Source organism: Chanos chanos, chromosome 16 (genome assembly GCF_902362185.1).
Source record: "Chanos chanos chromosome 16, fChaCha1.1, whole genome shotgun sequence".
Taxonomy (NCBI): Eukaryota; Metazoa; Chordata; class Actinopteri; order Gonorynchiformes; family Chanidae; genus Chanos; species Chanos chanos.
Genome location: NC_044510.1, coordinates 8,890,309 through 8,909,113, shown reverse-complemented (window position 1 = coordinate 8,909,113; position 18,805 = coordinate 8,890,309). Strand labels below are relative to the sequence as shown.

Here is an 18,805-nt window from a genome sequence, read left to right as displayed (position 1 = left end):
CTCCACTCTCCATATTACCATAGCAACAGGATACTGGAAGGAAGCATCTTGTCTTAGTTTGATGATAACGGCTTCTGCGTTTGCATATCCCGATGGGTGTTCATCTGATTATCAATTAGTGTTAAAAAGCATCAGAAAGTCCTCAGGAAGCGTCCATGTCACAAACTAGAAAAAAAAAAAAAGTTTTTTTCTCAGTAAGATGGCGTGAGCAGAGTGTACCTAATTACCCGCCCACTACACTTCTCTATTTTTCTCTCTCTCTTTTTCTCTCTCTCTCTTTCACTCTTTCTCTCTCTCTCTCTCTCTCTCTCACACACACACACACACACACACACACTATAACAATACTCATCTCGTGACCTCTGCTCACGTCTGACTGCAGTATTGTCAGGAACGCCAAACACACCTCATGGACGCCCATTCAGTGAAGTATCCGGAAAGATCTCGCTCAAACGCGAACAAAAACCGCCCCCCGCCCCCCCCCCCTCCCGCACGGCCCGTCTAATCATGCATTTAAACAGCGTTTAACCCATTACACACGAACATATTTGATCAGGTTCAAGTCGTCCCTTTGTGTCGAACTCGCGCGACAAAGGGCCGTCGGTCCGCTTGTTTAGCGCCTTTATTTATTCATTCTCTCTTTCAACAGGATGGATATCTAGTCCATTCAACCTCTTCTTGTTTTGTTTTTTTTTTTAATCCCCCCACTCAACGTTGAATACAGCGGTCAGATAATGAAAGTGCTGTACGGGTCCGACAGCGCTAGGGCCGCAGAACACTCCATTGTGTCTACGGACAATAGAACGGGCCAATTGCATCGGTGCCATGTGTTTACTCCGCGCTGAAGGGTAAACAACTGATGATTTACAATCAGGCTGTCATAAGACACGTCGCTGAAGAGGGTTTTTTTTTTTTTGTCTTTTTTTTTGTTGTTGTTGTTGTTTGATTGGCATAACAATAGCACGTTAAAATCTGTTTGAAAGAGGGTTTATCATAAAGGTTCTTTTTTTTTTTTGTATCGCTGGATTTCCTTTGATGTTTTTTGCTTTTTTTTTATCAATGTCAGATGGTCCCCAGCTTTTCTGAATTTGAGATTACCAATAAATTATACAGACTATCTGAATTATTATAATAATTATTACTATTGTCACAGAGAAAGAAGAGGAAATGTTCCTTAAATGAGTGGATAAACCAAGTTGAAATGATGAAGATTAAAAATGCGTTTAGTTTTAGTTTCGCAGGTGTTTGGACAGTTGTTAAACTTGGTTACGTACTTTGTACTCTGTCAGAGTCTTTTGGCTCTTATTCAGTTTGCACCTCTTCATCTCTCTCTCTCTCTCCCTCACTCTCTCCCTCACTCTCTCTCTCTCTCTCTCTCTCTCTCTCTCTCTCTCTCTCTCTCTCACTCTCTCTCTCACTCTCTCTCTCTCTCTCTGTCACTCACTCTCTGTCTCTCTTTTCACATTTGAATAGAGACCAGCTGCAGATCTGACTGAGAGTTTGAGAGCGAGTTAAAATAAGGAGCTGTTAAAGTGGAGCAGAGAGAAGTGTGAGTGTGTGGAAAGGGGAGGGGGGGGCTGTCAGCACATGGCTGGGGGTCCTGACTGAAAAGGGGGTTGGATATATTTAGGAGAGGAAGCCAGAGGCTCCAGAAATTAAACTCTACTCACATGCGCGCATTCATTCACCGAAATCGCACACACACGCATTCATTCACACACGCGCGCACACACACACATACACACACACAAATAAACACACACAGACGCAAATGCGCACACACACACTGACACATACACAACAACCAAAGAAATAAACTTTCAGGAATCCCAGACAATAACACAGGTACACATACAATAAAACATATGCAATCACTCTAAGACTCATGCATATTAATGCAAACTGTATGAAACATTTAATGCAAATATCCCCGTTTCCCTCTGTAATAAAGATTTACATACACACACACACACACACACACACAGACACACACACACTTAAAAAGCACAGCTTTTACATAATCACCACCTCATTGAGGCCTAGGTGAAATGGTTAGTGAGGTTGTCATAGAAACACACTCGTTTTGGTTCTTTTGGGCTCATGTCCAATTTATAAGCAGATTAGAACTTCTTTAAAACGTAAAGAACAGGAAATCAACAATAAGTCAAGTGAAGTCAAGCCACTTTGATTTATATAGCACATTTAAAAACAACAGGAGTTGACCCAAAAGCGCTTTCCAGTCGAGGCGGAAGGATTATCAGTACAAGTCTACATGGATAAGAGGAATAAGGAGTATGTGTGAAAGCAGGACTCAGAGAAAACACATAAAATCACAAGAACAGAAAGAAATAGCAGATAGAAAACAAAAACTAGATAACCAAGGTAAAACTGAGATAAAATAGATGAGCGAAAGAAATAATACATTAAAAGACAAGATGAAAATGATAAAGACATAAAACAAAATAAGAAATTAAAAAAAAAAAAACTGAAGTGAAACCAAGAACAGATTAGAACGCAGTGAGAAGTTGTTAAAAATGGATTAAGAGAGGAATAAGCATTCTCGTCGGTGGAGAAACAATAGAAAGAATAAGAACGAGAGAGAGAGAGAGAGAGAATCAGAGAAAGAGAGAATCAGAGAAAGAGAGAATCAGAGAGAGAGAGAATCAGAGAGAAAGATAGAGAATCAGAGAGAAAGAGAGAGAGAGAGAGAGACAGAGAGAAAATCAGAGAGAGAGAGAGAAAGAGAAAGAGAGAGAGAGAGAGAGAGAAACTGACTGAGACATGAAACGTCTGGGACACATTGATGATAATTAGTCTACCGTGTCTAACCCCATTTCTGTGAGTGGAGATGTGGAGAGTTTGATATTTGTTCACTTTTGGTTTTTGTCTCACTTTAAGAAGTGATGATAAATCCTCTGATAAAATGAAACGTTGGTAAGAAATCAGAGCCATTCCAGAACTGGACATCCCTCAGTGGCAGAGCGAAAGAGAGAGGTTTTTGACAAAGTGACAGATCCTCTCATTCCCTCCTCTATTTCTCTTTACTTCTGTGTCCTCTCTTTTGTGTCTCTCAGACTCTCTGACTTTGGGCGCACAATGGCTGTTCAAAGAACATACACTCCCCCCCCCCCCCCCCCCCCCCCCACACACACACACAAACACACAGAAGTCCAGAGCAAAGCAACAATGGAACAGTGTGGCCCAGTGAAGGTTAAGGTTAATTAGACCTGAACGACAAAGAGAGAGAGACAGAGAGAGCGAGAGAGAGAGAACACCTGAATGTGATGTCCCTACCTCTTTCACTTCATGTCCTGTTCTTCTCAGTAGCTGTTCTCTGTGTCTGTTTCCTTAACACGACTTGTCACGAAGACAGTCAGCCAGATCCATGTTACCTGGATTAAATCAGAACACTGTACAACTTCATACACGTTCAAGGACCAATTAGTCTTATTTGGTTACGTGAGTTCAGGGGTGTACCGGCCATCGGGCATACCGGGACAGATCCCAGTGGGCCGCCAAAAAAAACCCATAAAGTTTTTACCGGCCCTGTCTATCTCTTTGCCGGACCTCTCTGTGTGCCTGTCATTCGGGGTGCGTGCCTGTTCTGAGACTGGGCTCACTGGCCAATCACAACCAAGTTAGTTAATGCGCGTTAACATTCCACGCTAATCCAAAAGTAGCGCATGGCAGTGAGATGACCAACAAAAGCCATGGACAAGAAAATGTCAGAAAAAGAAAAAAAGGCGGGGCTGAAAAAAATGACAGAAAAAGGAAACAGGCTTCCAAAAAATCGACACGAAGGCTATCAGCATTCTCAGGTTGCCAGCAACGCTATTTTCGAGGAGCAGACTGAGGAGTTGAGACGGACGTTAAATTATAGGCTAGGCTACGTGTTCGGTTAAAACTGCTGTAACTTGCGGTTACAAAACGACCACACAGTGTTGCTACCGAATTCTCATGTCGCGCAATGTGCTGACAGATGTCCGTCGCCTCCTTGGTCTAGCATACAAATTTCTGCTTACCCAGTATCACTCAGGTCGCCTGTGAAGACACAACACATTGTAAACGCTCAAGTTCAATAAATACAGGCTCAGAGGCAAACCCTCACAAGATCATTTCGACGGCAACAGAGAGGGACATTCTGCTCGCTCAGGACGCTGATGTGATCATTGACAAAGCTGCAGAGAAGAAGTGATCTCCTCAGAAAGGTTCTACGATAGTAGGCATTGAAGGTCAGGTTAGGCCTTTTTGGCTGGCTCATCAAAAAGCGACAAATAAACAGCAAAAACAAACAAAAGCTGTTTGTGTCATTTTCTTTCATTATATTCTTTGCTTGTCTTATTTGGCTTGTTTGAGAATACGTGTAATACTTTAGTACCCGAGTGAAATACATCAGTTCAGATATAGGCAATGTTACGTTTTTATTTTAGGACATCATCACTGTATTCATTTTAGGACTTTTTTCATTTGTTTTCAGTAAGTAAGAATTAGTAAGAATGTAAGATTTATGGCTGTTTTATTTTCTATGAAAGATAAAAAAAAAAGAAGATGAAGTAACAACAAAAATTTCTGGAGTGTTATTCACCTCAAAACACGACACAAAATGTGATAAACATTTATATATATTTTTGTGTAGGTTTACGGTTGCATAAAACACATATGGAATTACATTGAACCCCCCCCCCCCAAACCGTAACTGACTGTCGTATAGACTGTACATATGTAATCCACCCTCACCGACCCATCCCCATAACCAGTCTCCCGTGGGCCGGTCCCAGTGGATAAGTCCAGGGCTCACTGCCTTTCTCAGCACACCCCTGTGTGAGTTTGACTTTAACTGCAAAGTAACTTTAATTTAAAAAAAAAAAAAAAAAAATATTATGTAAGCTGTCCGTGTTCAACAGCACTTTAATTTTTCTCTTTGTGTCATAGCCATTCAACTCAAGTCAAATTGGTCTCATCCAGGTTGTATTGTAGTCTGCCTACTTAGAAGCCTTTGTGTTATGGAGCGGTTCAAAAGTTTGGCCCTGTCAAGCTAATAATCCAGCATTTCTCACCAGCCGTCTAAAGCTATCACACAAAGCTGTGCTTTGGGTGTTCGCTCCTTCGTCCAAGACATAAAAAGAACTCTCTCTCTCTCTCTCTCTCTCTCACTCACTCTCTCTCTCACTCCCTCTGTAAATCTCGAGTCAAATTGCAAATCGATTTATGTTAAATCATCTTCTTTTTTTTTAATGGCTCCATTATTCATTTCATTTCCAACTCAGAAACACTTTTGAGAAGAAAAGCATGATTCCTAGTACATAAGGATGTGTCATATTATAAGTCCAAAAAAAAAAAAAAAAAGAGTGAAATATACTCATTTGCAGATTTTTTTTTTTTTTTGCGGTGGAAAATTAATGGAACACATGACTACTATTCAGGTTGTTCAGTATAATGAGCTTCTCCTTGGTAACTGTCAGATAAAGAACCACTGTGAACGGGCAAACCTGAGCGGTGTTATATGAACTTTATGAGAACGGTCTCCAAGAGAGGCATTTTCTGGAAGGTTCATCTCTGAAACGGCCAAAGAAACTAGAACACGATGCAAAGGGAGTGTTCAGTGAGTTCTTCGTACCTGTGCACTGTGAGCCAGGTGTAACATCCTGGAGATGTAAGTCATGTACTTGCAGTTGTTAAACTTAAAATTGCTGCAGTGATTAGTGTGTCATGCCCTATGAATGATAAATCCTCTCTCCTTCACTCTCTTGTTCCCTCCCCCTTTGTTTAACCCTGCCCCCTACTCCTCCTCCTATTGGCTGTCACAGATAGTAACTTCCTCCTGGGGAATGCCCAGGGTAGCCGTGGTTACCCTATTGTGTACTGCTCAGATGGCTTCTGTGATCTCACTGGGTTCTCGCGGACAGAGGTCATGAAGAAGACGTGTAAGTGTCACTTCCTGCACGGACAGGAAACGAGCGACAGGGTGACGCAGCAGGTCGAGAAAGCCTTGGACGGCCAAAGAGAATTCCAGGCAGAGGTCCGCTACTACAGGAAAAACGGTAAAAAACGAAAACAAACATTCCACCGTGACACCTCTTTACAAAGCACCTTGGCAAAACCAGGAATTTCTTCACGTCGACTTTCAAAGTTCTCATTAAATTTAATAAGTCTCCACGTGCATTTGACTTTAAAACCATACTTCCTCAGTGAGATCCCTCACCACCAAAACGTACCAAGTATAAAAATACAAGAAATCTGTGTCATTAATATTTTAATACCCTGCTTTATGTATATTTTAAGAAAAGAGGCCAACTTGTTTTGTTCTTAGATGCCACTGAAAGCAGTGTTTCTTTACTCAGCCCTCCTAATCCCCCCTGCTCCTCTCAATTTTGTCTCAGCTCTGCACGAGTACGTTTTGTTACAAATCATCCATTACTTTATTAAATGACCTGAGCCCTGTCTGCTTGTGTAGAACCGAAACTTGATAATTAGCTGAATCACATGGTCTTGTGTTGAGCTGAAACTAAAAAAAAAAAAGCAAAGTGGAGGCCGATGGCTACTTGAGCAGCGGTTTTGAACAATATGGTATATCTAAAGGACGCGTCCTAAATCACACCCTGTGTCCTACGAACTGCACTACCGTGTAGGGCAGAGCCCTCCTTTTTTGCAGAACCCTCCTTTTTAGCATGAGGTGCACAGGTAAGAGGAATGTCATTTGGAACTCATCAATGGTTCCTCTCCTCTGTTCAGGAAGCCCGTTCTGGTGCCTTCTGGATATTGTGCCAATCAAAAATGAGAAGGGAGAAGTGGTTCTCTTCCTTTTCTCCTTCAAAGACATCACAGACTCCCACGGCAGGAGTCATCACAGTTCCAGGAAACAGGGTAAGGAACAGACTGTGACATTTAAATGTATTAATTTAGCTAACGTTCTTGTACAGAGCGGCACATGATTATTTTCTGTTCTAAGGCGTGGGGACCAAATTCATGAGATGAACGACATCAGATGGACGTTTTTTTTTTCGTTTTTTTTTCTTCTTTACGCAGGTTTTCCAGATGATGGACCTCACAGTCGGAAACTCAGCAGTTCCCATTTTACTCGAGCCCGCGAGCGTGGGCGGAGCGTCCTGTATCACCTGACCAGTCAATTCACCAATAGGAGCAAAGGCAAACTGGCTAATGTGAGTTATCGTAACGACGCGATCCCTAAACGACAAGTGAAAAGATTGGAGTGTGTCGCTCCTAAATGGAGGTATATACAAAAATAGCTCCAAAATGGATACAACATATCTGGACAAATTTATCCTGAAATTCAATTTTGGTTACATGTACCAACAAGACACAGCTGATAGAGTCTTTCAGGCTTTTTTTTTTTTTTTACATTAATAAGGTCAGTTTGTCTCCTCAAACCAATTTCATATCATCAGCATCATTAAAAACAGAATTCAATTCAATACAGTCATCATCAGTCCTATTTCTCCACCTCATCATGATTGTAATTTTTAAAAATCGTCCACAAATGTCTGTCATTAGGAAACAAGATTCCTATAATGAAGCATATAAGAAACAGACCTTTCCAATGGTTTGAGGTCCAGATTTTTAGTCTATTTACAGCATCCGTAATGCTTGAAGACAGAGTGAAGTCTTTTTTTTTTTTTTTAAATGGATGTTTCATTTATGACAGGGGATGCAGGCGTCTCGTTAATCAACAGGAAGTGCTTGTCGAAAGAGGATGGGGAATCTTTTTTTTCCCTTCCTTTCTTTCTTTCTTTCTTTCTTTCTCTCTTGCTTTTTTATTCCCTTTTTAAATTCACAATCCTTTTTTCTCTGCGCCTTTTCTGAGAGACAGAGGCAGTACTGCGCTCTTTCAGAAGCCTGCGTCTGCTCCGACGTTTGAAATGTTAAAATAACTCAACCTTTAAGATAACAAGATGTACTCTGAAAATGTGAGACAGAAAATGCCACTCGCATTAAGTGCTATTCAATGTCATCTCAAAACGAGCAGTTAACCACACAAAGTGCTGAAAACTGGCTGTTCTATGTTTAGTTATTCCTGTTTTTTTGTTTGTTTGTTTGTTTTTTTCAAACAGGGAAATTCTCAGGGCGACACTGATCACATGCGCTGTGTGTGATGACATTCTTTGTGGCATCTCGTTCATTCATGTTTTTCCTTTGTGGTGCTAATGCTGCTGTTCACATGCATGGCCGCAGCCAATCAATACAGAGAACACTTTCTTTTTTGCGCGATTGCTAATCGTTCCCCCTTCTCTCTCCTCCCCTCATCTCCTTATAATGAAGGTTCCTCTTTTCACTGTGTTTGGTCTTTAGACTTCATGAAGGAGTCATGTGTCTGTTAGGGACATTCTGTTGAAGAGTAATGCGGTTTGGGTTCTGACCTCGATATTTTTAGTGACTGCCTGCTCCGGAATGTTAAGGGTTAATGATGTGCTGATTAAGAGAGATACACCGGAATTTTCCATTCTTTCAAACTGGGTGATTATTTGCAGTTCTGTGGGTTTACATTGCTGAACTCATCTCTATTGGAGAGATGATTACATATGAGGTACAGTGGCCGTCATCGCAAGACCCCTCTTAGAACTGTTCGTACATGATACATGGTTGCCATGGTCCCCAAACAATTCCACCTCAACCGCCACAAGTCTGATCAGGATGTTTTCCCATGAGTTCTCATTCTTCTGGTAATGTCTCGGTTCAGAGTCCAAGTCACCTAATTTCACTGTGGAAATGTCCTTTTATTCACGATACACCTTGTGGGCATGTCACACTTTTGCCCCCCCCCCCCCCCAAAAAAAAGGAAAAAAAATCCACACGTCTGGACAGACAGCACCAATTTAGTTTGGTCTAACAGAATGTCTACTGTTTGAAAAAGTTTGTTTTACCCTGTAACTTTTAAAATTTGTTTTGCGTTTGGCAGAATGTTTTTTCCCAACCCACTCTCCCGGAATACAAGGTGGCGTCGGTCCAGAAGTCCCGCTTCATTCTGCTCCATTACAGCGTCTGCAAGGCCCTCTGGGATTGGCTCATCCTCCTGGCCACCTTCTACGTGGCGGTCACCGTGCCGTACAACGTCTGTTTCTCCGCCCCCGACGACGGTAACCACGACAACCCCGACTGTGACTCCACCTATCGGAGCACAATTGTCAGCGACATAGCCGTGGAGATGCTTTTTATCCTCGGTGAGATATATCTAAATATATAAATACATTCGCGAGAACGTGTTCACTTGTTGGAAATTACTATGGCAACTTGCCATGGCAACTTTGCTAACACCCACACGGTGACATGATATTTGTCAGACCCAGCAATTAAACCCCCCCCCCCCCCCCCCCCCCCAAAAAAAAACTCTTTCTCAATTCCTTCTCGCCATATAACCTCATCTCCTCCATCTTTTACATTTTCATCTTCTCCTTTTCTCCTCACCTCCTCTCCCTCGCTCTCTTGTCTCCTCTTTCTCATAAATGGTGTGAATGTCTGCCACAGTCAAAGTGCCATAACTCTCAACTCACAAACAAGGTGAAGACAAGCTGATTATTGCACCTTGACTCTTTCTCATGATCCAGCTCACAAACCCAAAGACACACACACACAGACACACACACACACACACACACACACACACACACACACACAGTCATACAAAACGCACACGCATGCACACAAACACAGATATAGTGAATGGATGTCAGGTGCGCAAACTTAAACCCGTATAAACTTTTCAATGGCGACGTATAACTAACATGTAATAACTGTTTATTACACGCGTGCTAGTTAAGTAATAAGGCGTCGTCTTGTTCTGCTTTAGATATCATCTTAAATTTTCGCACCACCTACGTGGGGCCGGCCGGTCAGGTGGTGTACGACGCTCGCTCCATCTGTCTGCACTACTCTGCCACCTGGTTTCTCCTCGACCTCATCGCTGCGCTGCCCTTTGACCTGCTCTACGCATTCAACGTCACCGTCGTCAGGGTGTGTGTGTGTCTGTGTGTGCGTGTGGGTACGTGCACGTACGTGTATGTGTATTTGCGTATATTTGTGTGAATGTGCGTGTGTGTTTGGAATTGAAAATTTCGTTGTGTGTGTGTGTGTGTTGGTGTGTGTGTGTTTGCGCAAAATTAGGTGCGTGAGCGCGTGCGTATGTGTTTGAGTGTGGGTGTCTATGTGTACGTGTATATCTGTGTGTGTGTGTGTGTGTGTGTGTGTGTGTGCTCAGACAATTTGTTCAGTAATCCTTTAGATCATTTTATTGAGTGCTCTTTTTTTCTGTGATGTCATCTCTTGCTTTCATCGCTTTCTTTTTTCCTCAGATATAATTATCTGTCTGCACATTTATTGTATCTATGTACATGAACTGTTTTCTATCTCAGAGAGAGAGAGAGAGAGAGAGAGGGAGAGAGAGAGAATGAGGGCTGCTACCCAAACTCTTTCGTTCGAGCCATTTCTGTTTGCCTGTCCTCCTACACAGTGGGAATCAGTGGTTGCAGTGCTGATGGGTCTCTCTTTTCTAAGCATTTCTAAATCGCCCACACACACCCAAACGCACACAATGCACACCACAGTCCTAGTTGTTTGTGTGCCAATGTGTCTAGAATGCCCTTTTGCAGTAATGAGTATGCTGAGTGTGTGAGTGTGTGTGTGTGTCCTCATGTGTGTCTTTGCTGTCCTCTCAAACGAGACATCTGTTTCATCTCCTAATTGTACGGCTGCTAAATTAGAACAAATGTAAAAATGTAGTCTAATGTCCCTCTCTCTCTTTCTGTGTGTGTGTGTAAATATGTTTGTGTGTGTGTGATTGTGTGTGTGTGTGCGTCACAGACCTCCCTGGTCCACCTGTTGAAGACAGTGCGTTTACTGCGGCTCCTGCGTTTGCTGCAGAAGCTGGATCGTTATTCCCAGTATAGCGCTGTGGTACTGACCCTGCTAATGTCAGTCTTTGCTCTGCTGGCTCACTGGCTGGCGTGTGTGTGGTACGTCATCGGACGCAAAGAGCTCACCAGCAGCGACCCCGTCACCTGGGACATAGGTGAGAGAGAGAGAGAGAGAGAGAGAGAGAGAAAGAGTTTCCTCTTTTTTCTCTCCCATTTCCTCTTTGTTTTCCCCTCCTCCCTCAACTGTCCTCTCTTTTATGATATCAATAGCTTATCAAATCATCAGATTCCACCCCAACCGCCCCCCCCCCCCTCTCTCTCTCTCTCCCTCTCCCCACATTAGGCTGGTTACAGGAGTTGGGGAAGAGGCTGGAGACCCCGTACACAAACGGGACCCTCGGGGGCCCGTCCATGAGGAGCGCCTACATCGCCTCACTCTATTTCACGCTGAGCAGCCTGACCAGCGTGGGCTTCGGGAACGTGTGCGCCAACACCGACGGCGAAAAGATCTTCTCCATCTGCACCATGCTTATCGGCGGTGAGTCTGACTCCGCCGACCGACTTACGAGTTCACCCACAGCGAATTCGGCGTGAAACAGTCTTGACCTCGGGTATTCAGGGCGATGAATGCTCATTCAGAGATGCTAGAGATGAATCACTAAAGAGTTCCCTCAGTTGCTGTCCACGGATGACTTGATAAAGTGAGGCCGCGTGAAAGCTGTCATTTCGATAGCGCGGTTTTTACACTACACGAGGTGAAAGTATGATTGGTGGCAGCAAGCCAACTCGCCCTGTTTTCAGTTTTCAGAAATGGAGCACTTATCTTTTTCAGTGAAGTTGTTTCATAGCGTAAAATGTAGAATCAGTTTGTAATAATAATGTACACTCTACCAGCACTGAGGTTTCAATCTGTAACATATTGTCCTTTAAAAGGATAAAGCATCTGAAACACTATTGCTGATGATTCCACAATTTATCAAATGGGTGGCAATCTTAGCACTGACACCCTATTGGTTATCATTATGAACCCATGTTTTTACATTCCTTTGGGTAGCGTTACCTGATCAAACTGCTGTACGTTCTCGTAATTCGTCCCAAATCTGATTCCTCGAGTGGTTACCTAGCAACTATGTACCCAGCAAAATATTTAAAAATGATACCTCTCACGAGATGATCTTCCTCAGAAACCTTGTCAGATGCTTGAAAATACATCTGAACGATCATGATGTTGACATTAATGTCTGCTGAGAGCAGACAAAGTGAGAGGGTTTCAGTGAAGGATCCAGGTACTTAGCTGGTTTCAAACAGCCCTGAAAATTTTCACCATGGCTGTTTTCTGATGCCTTTGCAGCAGAAGAGGTAGAAGCAAAAGACAGGGCTGGACTTGGTTCCAGCTGGTCCCAGGTGCCACTGAATATAGGTTGATCACATAAGCATCGATTTTCAGGGTAATGGTTCAGATGAGGTGATTTCCACTCACCCACTGCCTCTAAAAGGATAGTGTAAATAACACTGATCATAAGGCTTAGTCATCATATTAGCATTAACACAACTCTCTCTCTCTCTCTCTCTCTTTAGCTCTAATGCATGCGGTGGTGTTTGGGAATGTCACTGCGATCATCCAGCGTATGTATTCGCGCCGCTCGCTCTACCACACGCGCATGAAAGATCTGAAAGACTTCATCCGCGTGCATCGCCTGCCCCAGCAGCTAAAGCAGCGCATGCTTGAGTACTTCCAGACCACCTGGTCTGTCAACAATGGCATCAACGCCAATGAGGTGAGCACGGGAACCCGTGACAGACCACCTGGTCTCTCAACGACTGCTTCAGCTTCAGTGCAGTGTGCTCAAAAAAAGCATGACTACGTGCCGACTAACAGACAAAACTTCCGTTGCAGCGGTCTGAAGGAAAACCTAAATCTGTACACCGATGATATCTTGATTAGAAGTGGAATGTATCGAATCAGGATAATGTAGGGTATTTGGCAGACATCAATAATGATCTGGGTTATTAAAAGATGCTATAGCCTATCTAAACCAGGTAACGTGTACTACCCCCCAGGTTTTAATGTGGTGAATAGTGGTTGTACAATTTCTATGAGCCATATAAATGGATTAACTCTGAAATTTTGTTTGAGAGCGTGTTGAAATTCAGTAACCATACAAATGACTGCTAGAAACCACAGAACACTGAACAGAACACAAAGGTGTTTTAGTGGCATTGCTCGTGTTCCACCTGGGTGATAATTGCGATGCGAGCTTAATATCAAATGTAATAAACTAACACTCGCTAAATCCGTATGCAGCAAAAATACGATAATGACGTGTGGTACCCAAATCAAATCTTAGCAACATATCCAGACTTTACTGGAATAGGTATTTAATGTGGACACGTCTGATTATATGGTAGCATTCTCTTGGATGTGGGTCACATTTGTTTTTGCTTTTGATAATTACACATTAGAAAGCTTTTGCAGACTGAAGCCCTTTGTTGGCAACGGCAACGCTGTCCAACTGATTAGCCAACAACGAAATGAAACTACAGCTAATTAGTAAGTACAAAGAGTAGGATAGCTTAAGGGAAAATAAATAAATAAATACCATACAGTTGAGACTGGCTCATTTGCACTCCAAGCTGTCACCTCACTAATTTATTCACAGTTAAAAACACTTCAAACTGTTCACAGGAACTCTCTGGCTCTAACACCCTTCGCCAACAGTTGCTAGCGTGCAGCGTGTGGTGAAATCACGTTTTAAGAAAGCCTCCATACAGACTCCTTGTGCCCAAGTGTACACAAGCACACACGTCACGTTAATTCTGGCTGCAACTCTTCCTATCGACAACCTGAGTATATTGCTTCTTGGAGCAAAATAAATAAAATGACTACTTTTGATAGGTCTATTCCCATCATTAATAAAAAATTCAGTTTTTCAATTAGCACAATCAAATAAAAGGATTTAGCGGATGAATTAATGGCTGGAGGCAACAGTCGCTGGACACCGTAAACATGTGAAGATATTTCATCAACGCGAACCTTTTTTTCTTCTTTTTTTTTTTACATCAGTTTCTCCTCGTTGCAAGATCCAAGCACTTTATGCTCACCGAACGTTGTAAGTAATACGCGCCATATATGATCCTTGTGTCCAGCTTCTGCATGACTTCCCTGACGAACTTCGCGCAGATATCGCTATGCACCTGAACAAGGACATCCTCCAGTTGCCGCTCTTCTCCTCGGCCAGCAGGGGTTGCCTGCGTTCTCTCTCCCTGCACATTAAGACCTCTTTCTGCGCGCCGGGCGAGTACCTCATTCGCCATGGCGACGCTTTACACGCTCAACACTTCGTCTGTTCTGGGTCTCTGGAAGTGCTTAAGGACGGCATGGTGCTAGCCATTTTGGGTATGTGCACTTCACGTAACAAATAGCCTGCATTAAGTACATGTGTGTTTATTTGTTTGTTTGTTTGTGTGTTTGTTTTGGCATACAGGCTGTGTTATTTGGAGCCTGTACAGATTCATGTGTGACAAGAGGTTCATATCCTATTTGATGGTTCATACATCCAATAATAAGAGGTTTATGGTCATTCAGTTAAATTGTGAATGCTGGCATAAATCTCTACCATTGAATTAGATGTAATGCTCACAGTCCAGTTAACACCCAGTTAACACTTTTTTTTAATGTACCTGTAGGTTTACATAATCAGTTAGAGAAAGAAATAAAGCTTATGGTTTATATAACTTTACGCTAAGCATTTTAAAAACAAACATTAAAAAAAAAAACTTGTAAGCAGAGCAGAGACAGAACACAGATTTTGACTGGTTACTGTATCTGTCATTTTGTCTTTGTGGGTAGGTAAGGGAGACCTGATTGGAGCAGATCTGCCTGGTAGGGATCAAGTCATTAAAGCCAATGCAGATGTGAAGGCCCTGACTTACTGTGATCTTCAGTACATCAGTGTCAGAGCTCTACGGGAAGTCCTGGACCTTTACCCTGAATATGGAAATCGATTCTCAGAAGACATACACCATAACCTTACTTATAACCTTAGAGAGGTGAGTCACACACACACACTCACTCACACATGCGTGTACAAGTTCACACACACTCACACACACGTGCGCGCACACACATACCTAGCCATTTTCAGCCAATGTTATCAAAGGAGAGTACATTCCGCCTTCCACATACAGGCACTACTAAAACATTTACATAAACTGGATAATGTTCTTGCTCAGCTGTTTAACGAATTATTTCTCAGAATTTTCTTTTTTATAGTTTTTTACCATTTTTCACTCTCTCTCTCTTCTCTTTGTTATCACAGGGTCAAGCCAGATTCTCCCGCTCCCCTCGGCTCTCTCAGGTAACACACAGCAGAAACATGGGCACACACACACTGTCCTTTTGGTGTCAGTAATTTCTGTGCCCCTTACTGCTTTGACTCTCTCTCTCTCTCTCACACACACACATACACACACACACACACACACACACACATACAGATTTAGTTACTTCAAAAGGGATTACTGTGCTTCTGAGAAAGCAAAATTGGAAAACCACCACTCACCTTAAATTGAGATTTGACATTAATATTTGCTCTGTGTGTGTGTGTGTGTGTGTGTGTGTGTTCATGTGTGTGTGTGGTGTTTCTTTTGATAACAAAGCAAATTAGGAAAAGTGATTGACTGAGTTGCAGGTAACCTCCCTCAATCTATATGCAACATCTGCTTCCTAACCCCTTCACAAAATGGATGAAGCATGTACACACATATGTACAAACACACACACTAATCCTGCCATTCACCAACAATGGCCATTGACTCGATGATGACAGTTAAGAGGTCTTTTAATTGTTTTTACTGATTGAACGTCTCTCAAAAAACCCGGAGATGTTCCCCGGTTCATATTTCCATCACAATATATCAGTCTAGCCTGTATGTGTGGTTTTGTCATCTTTCAGCCTCTTCTACTGCAGCTGCTGACTTGCGTGGGACCATTAATGTCCTTGTGAATCTATAATGTTGCTGTGGTGAGAATTAAATTGTGGCATTGCTATTGTCTGCTCCTATCTCCCCGAATTCTCTTGTGAAAGAGACCTTGCCCTGAACAATGCTCCGAATGGCGTCACAAAGTTCCGCATACCCGCACGAAGCAGAGTTCCCTGACTTTCTTTTTTTTTTATATACTAGTCCAATGTCACTGAAATAAAATTTGAATAGTTTGTTTTAAATATTTGATGACTGACATTCAAAAGACACCGCGGTTCACATTTCCCTCGCACAAAATATAACGAATAACCATTAGTTGAGTGTGTTCTCTTTTTCTCATCATGAATGTGCTTCTTGTGAGTCGCTCTGGATAAGAGTGTCTTGCCAAAGAAACAAAATTGTAAAGAAGAAAATCTCTCTCTCTCTCTCTCTCTCTCTCTCTCTCCCTCTCCCTCCCTCCCTCTCTCTCTCTCCCTCCCTCCCTCTCTCTCTCTCTCTCTTGCAGGATCGTTCTGATGGCTCTTTGCAGCTTGACTCCAAACTGCCCTTCATCGTGGAGGAAGAGGAAGAGAGCGGACAGGAGGGGAGTCGGCAGCCTTTGCTCTCACGGTTGGGCGGACATCAGCCCAATCTGACAGCCATGTTGGGGGAGGAGCTTAGACACATCAACATGCTCCGCCTCTGCCGCTCGCCCACTCAGGGCTTCCGGGGCCAAAACCCCTCCCCTCAGCCCCCAGCCAATGAGGAGCTCTCTCCAAGTCCTGTGCCCGTCCCCGGAGTGGACACGAGTTCGTGCCATAGGCCAGCTAAACTGCTCATCCCATCCCTGAGCTGTGTCAGCCCACTGGACCTTAGTCCTAGGTGAAGGATTCATGGAAATAGAAAAAATATAGAAGATCCTTAATGTATAGCTCAGTCTGATTGCATGTCACTCTGCCATGAACCATAATAAAACTGCTGAGTCCTTATCTCACCATTGAGTTTCTGACTCAGTTATTGTGATACTGTTTGCCATGTGTTCGTCATGTCACCACGAACAAGAACAATCACAAGTCAATTCAGAATGGCACTTTAAAGTAATGGATGACGCTCTGTAGACCAAGTCACATGCGTTCTTTTCATATCCATCTGTGTTGACACTTCAACCACTGTGAAGGTTATTGCAATGTTTTGTAGGATTTATACTATAGCATCATAGAATTCTACACGTGAATGTGGAACTGAGACATGTCTTTGTGTCTTGTGGTGTCTTCTGTAGGGTTGTTGATGGGATAGAGGACAATGGACGTGCTTTTCACTTTAACGTGGAGCAGAGTGAAGTCACGACCAGCTCAGGGGTCAAAGGTAAAGGACAAAATCACTGTGCTCTGATTGGCTAGCTTTCTTTTCCATCTGTAAACAATACATAGCTGAAGCTGGTGTGGTTGCTTTCAAGGCGGCAAATGTGCATTTAGTCTCAGTATGGGTAATATTTTGGCTGGTTTGATGCACGATTGGTGCATAATTGATTACAGGTTGTATTGAACGAAGAGAAATGATGTGACTGCGAGGTTCTGAGATGGAGGGGTTAAAGCATGTGTCTCCCTATCTCCCATTTTCCTCTCTCAGATCCATTCCAGGTGAGTGCAAACTTGCTACTGGAGACAGAGGAAGTGAGAAAGAGCATCAGCCAACTCAACACAGAGGTACGAAACACCACAAACACACACAAACACACGCGCATGCGCGCACGCGCTAACACACACACACACTCTCTCTTATTGGCCTACTCACCACTCCCCTTACAAACACACACATACAGTACATTCATAGCCACATACTACAGCATCAAACCAAACATCTCGCAGGAATTTTGTTGTACTCCAGATTACTGTTAGCATTCCAGTATTCAAGAGCTATATGCTCTGTCTCATCTCAGACCTTCAGCGCACTCTGTCATTCCTTGAAGGTTTCTGTTAATCTCTGTATTCCAGATGACCCATCTAAACCAAGAGGTGTCTAATCTGACTAAGGAGCTGCACGACATGATGCATTTCCTGCATGGTCACGTGTCCCTTCCCCATTTCCATCCTTCTCCATCTCCTTACCCACCTTTCAACCTGCACGCTCTCTCCGCCTCCCCCACCAATGCCAACGTAGTCACGTCCTCCTCCGACTGGCCGTCGAGGCTGAATTTCGGCATGACCTCTGGTCCTTGCCTCCAGTCCGAGGCTGCCGGAAGGGACTCCTTAGGACCCAGGAGCAGCTGGAGCGGGTGCGGCGGGATTCCGGCTCAGGGGAGGGGTTCCGTGGTGGGACAGGAAGGGGATGTGGAACATCTCCATCGGCCGTCCAGCCCTCACGCCTCCTGCCCCCACTCGCCGTGCTGCTCTGACCTAGGTAGGGTGGCCGCTCTTGGATTGGAGAACCAGTCAAGCCTCTACCAGGTCTCCAGAACAACACCTAACTCCCCCTACCAGGGTCACCAGCCCCTACATCCAGGGCCTTCTCTCCTGGGCCTGGCATCAGCTTTCCATGGTCACCCTGGTTCGGACAGTGCGGCCCCCCCACGGGCTGGGTTTGGACCATCCATCGTCACCCCTAGCAACACTCATCCCTTGTGTTCCCATGGCAACCTGAGCCAATCCCACCCCTCGCTCAGCTTGCAGATGGCTCCCGATCTCTCGAGGCCGCAGTCCGGGACGACCACGCCCATCCACGCGTCGCTCACACCCATTGGCCAATCGCAGCCACACACGGCTGTCAGCTCGCTCACGCATTCCGACGGGTGCAACTCAAGTTTGTTGCACTTTCCCACAGGTCCCAGGCAAAACGACCTGGTGGGATCCAGTCCCATTCACACTCACAGTCTAATCCCAAACCCCACAGCAGAACCAAAGAGACAAAGGGACTAGGGAACTGTGGAACCCCAGGGATGTGATGTCAGAAACTCATGCCCAGGACAGTGAGCCTCCTCC

General features: G+C 43.8%; 1 protein-coding gene across 1 annotated transcript in view; it reads left to right on the top strand.

Moving 5' to 3' along the window:
* Nucleotides 1-18,742, top strand: part of kcnh4a (potassium voltage-gated channel, subfamily H (eag-related), member 4a) — a 22,964-nt gene extending 4,222 nt beyond the window's left edge. Inside the window, exons 2-16 of the mRNA XM_030793955.1 lie at nucleotides 5,808-6,041; nucleotides 6,733-6,864; nucleotides 7,036-7,160; nucleotides 8,915-9,176; nucleotides 9,803-9,960; nucleotides 10,813-11,020; nucleotides 11,209-11,403; nucleotides 12,444-12,643; nucleotides 14,013-14,262; nucleotides 14,716-14,915; nucleotides 15,185-15,223; nucleotides 16,354-16,709; nucleotides 17,107-17,192; nucleotides 17,457-17,533; nucleotides 17,822-18,742. Coding sequence (XP_030649815.1) covers nucleotides 5,808-6,041; nucleotides 6,733-6,864; nucleotides 7,036-7,160; nucleotides 8,915-9,176; nucleotides 9,803-9,960; nucleotides 10,813-11,020; nucleotides 11,209-11,403; nucleotides 12,444-12,643; nucleotides 14,013-14,262; nucleotides 14,716-14,915; nucleotides 15,185-15,223; nucleotides 16,354-16,709; nucleotides 17,107-17,192; nucleotides 17,457-17,533; nucleotides 17,822-18,742 — 3,443 coding nt within the window. The remainder of the gene's footprint in view (nucleotides 1-5,807; nucleotides 6,042-6,732; nucleotides 6,865-7,035; nucleotides 7,161-8,914; nucleotides 9,177-9,802; nucleotides 9,961-10,812; nucleotides 11,021-11,208; nucleotides 11,404-12,443; nucleotides 12,644-14,012; nucleotides 14,263-14,715; nucleotides 14,916-15,184; nucleotides 15,224-16,353; nucleotides 16,710-17,106; nucleotides 17,193-17,456; nucleotides 17,534-17,821) is intronic.
* The last annotated feature ends 63 nt before the right edge of the window (nucleotides 18,743-18,805 follow it).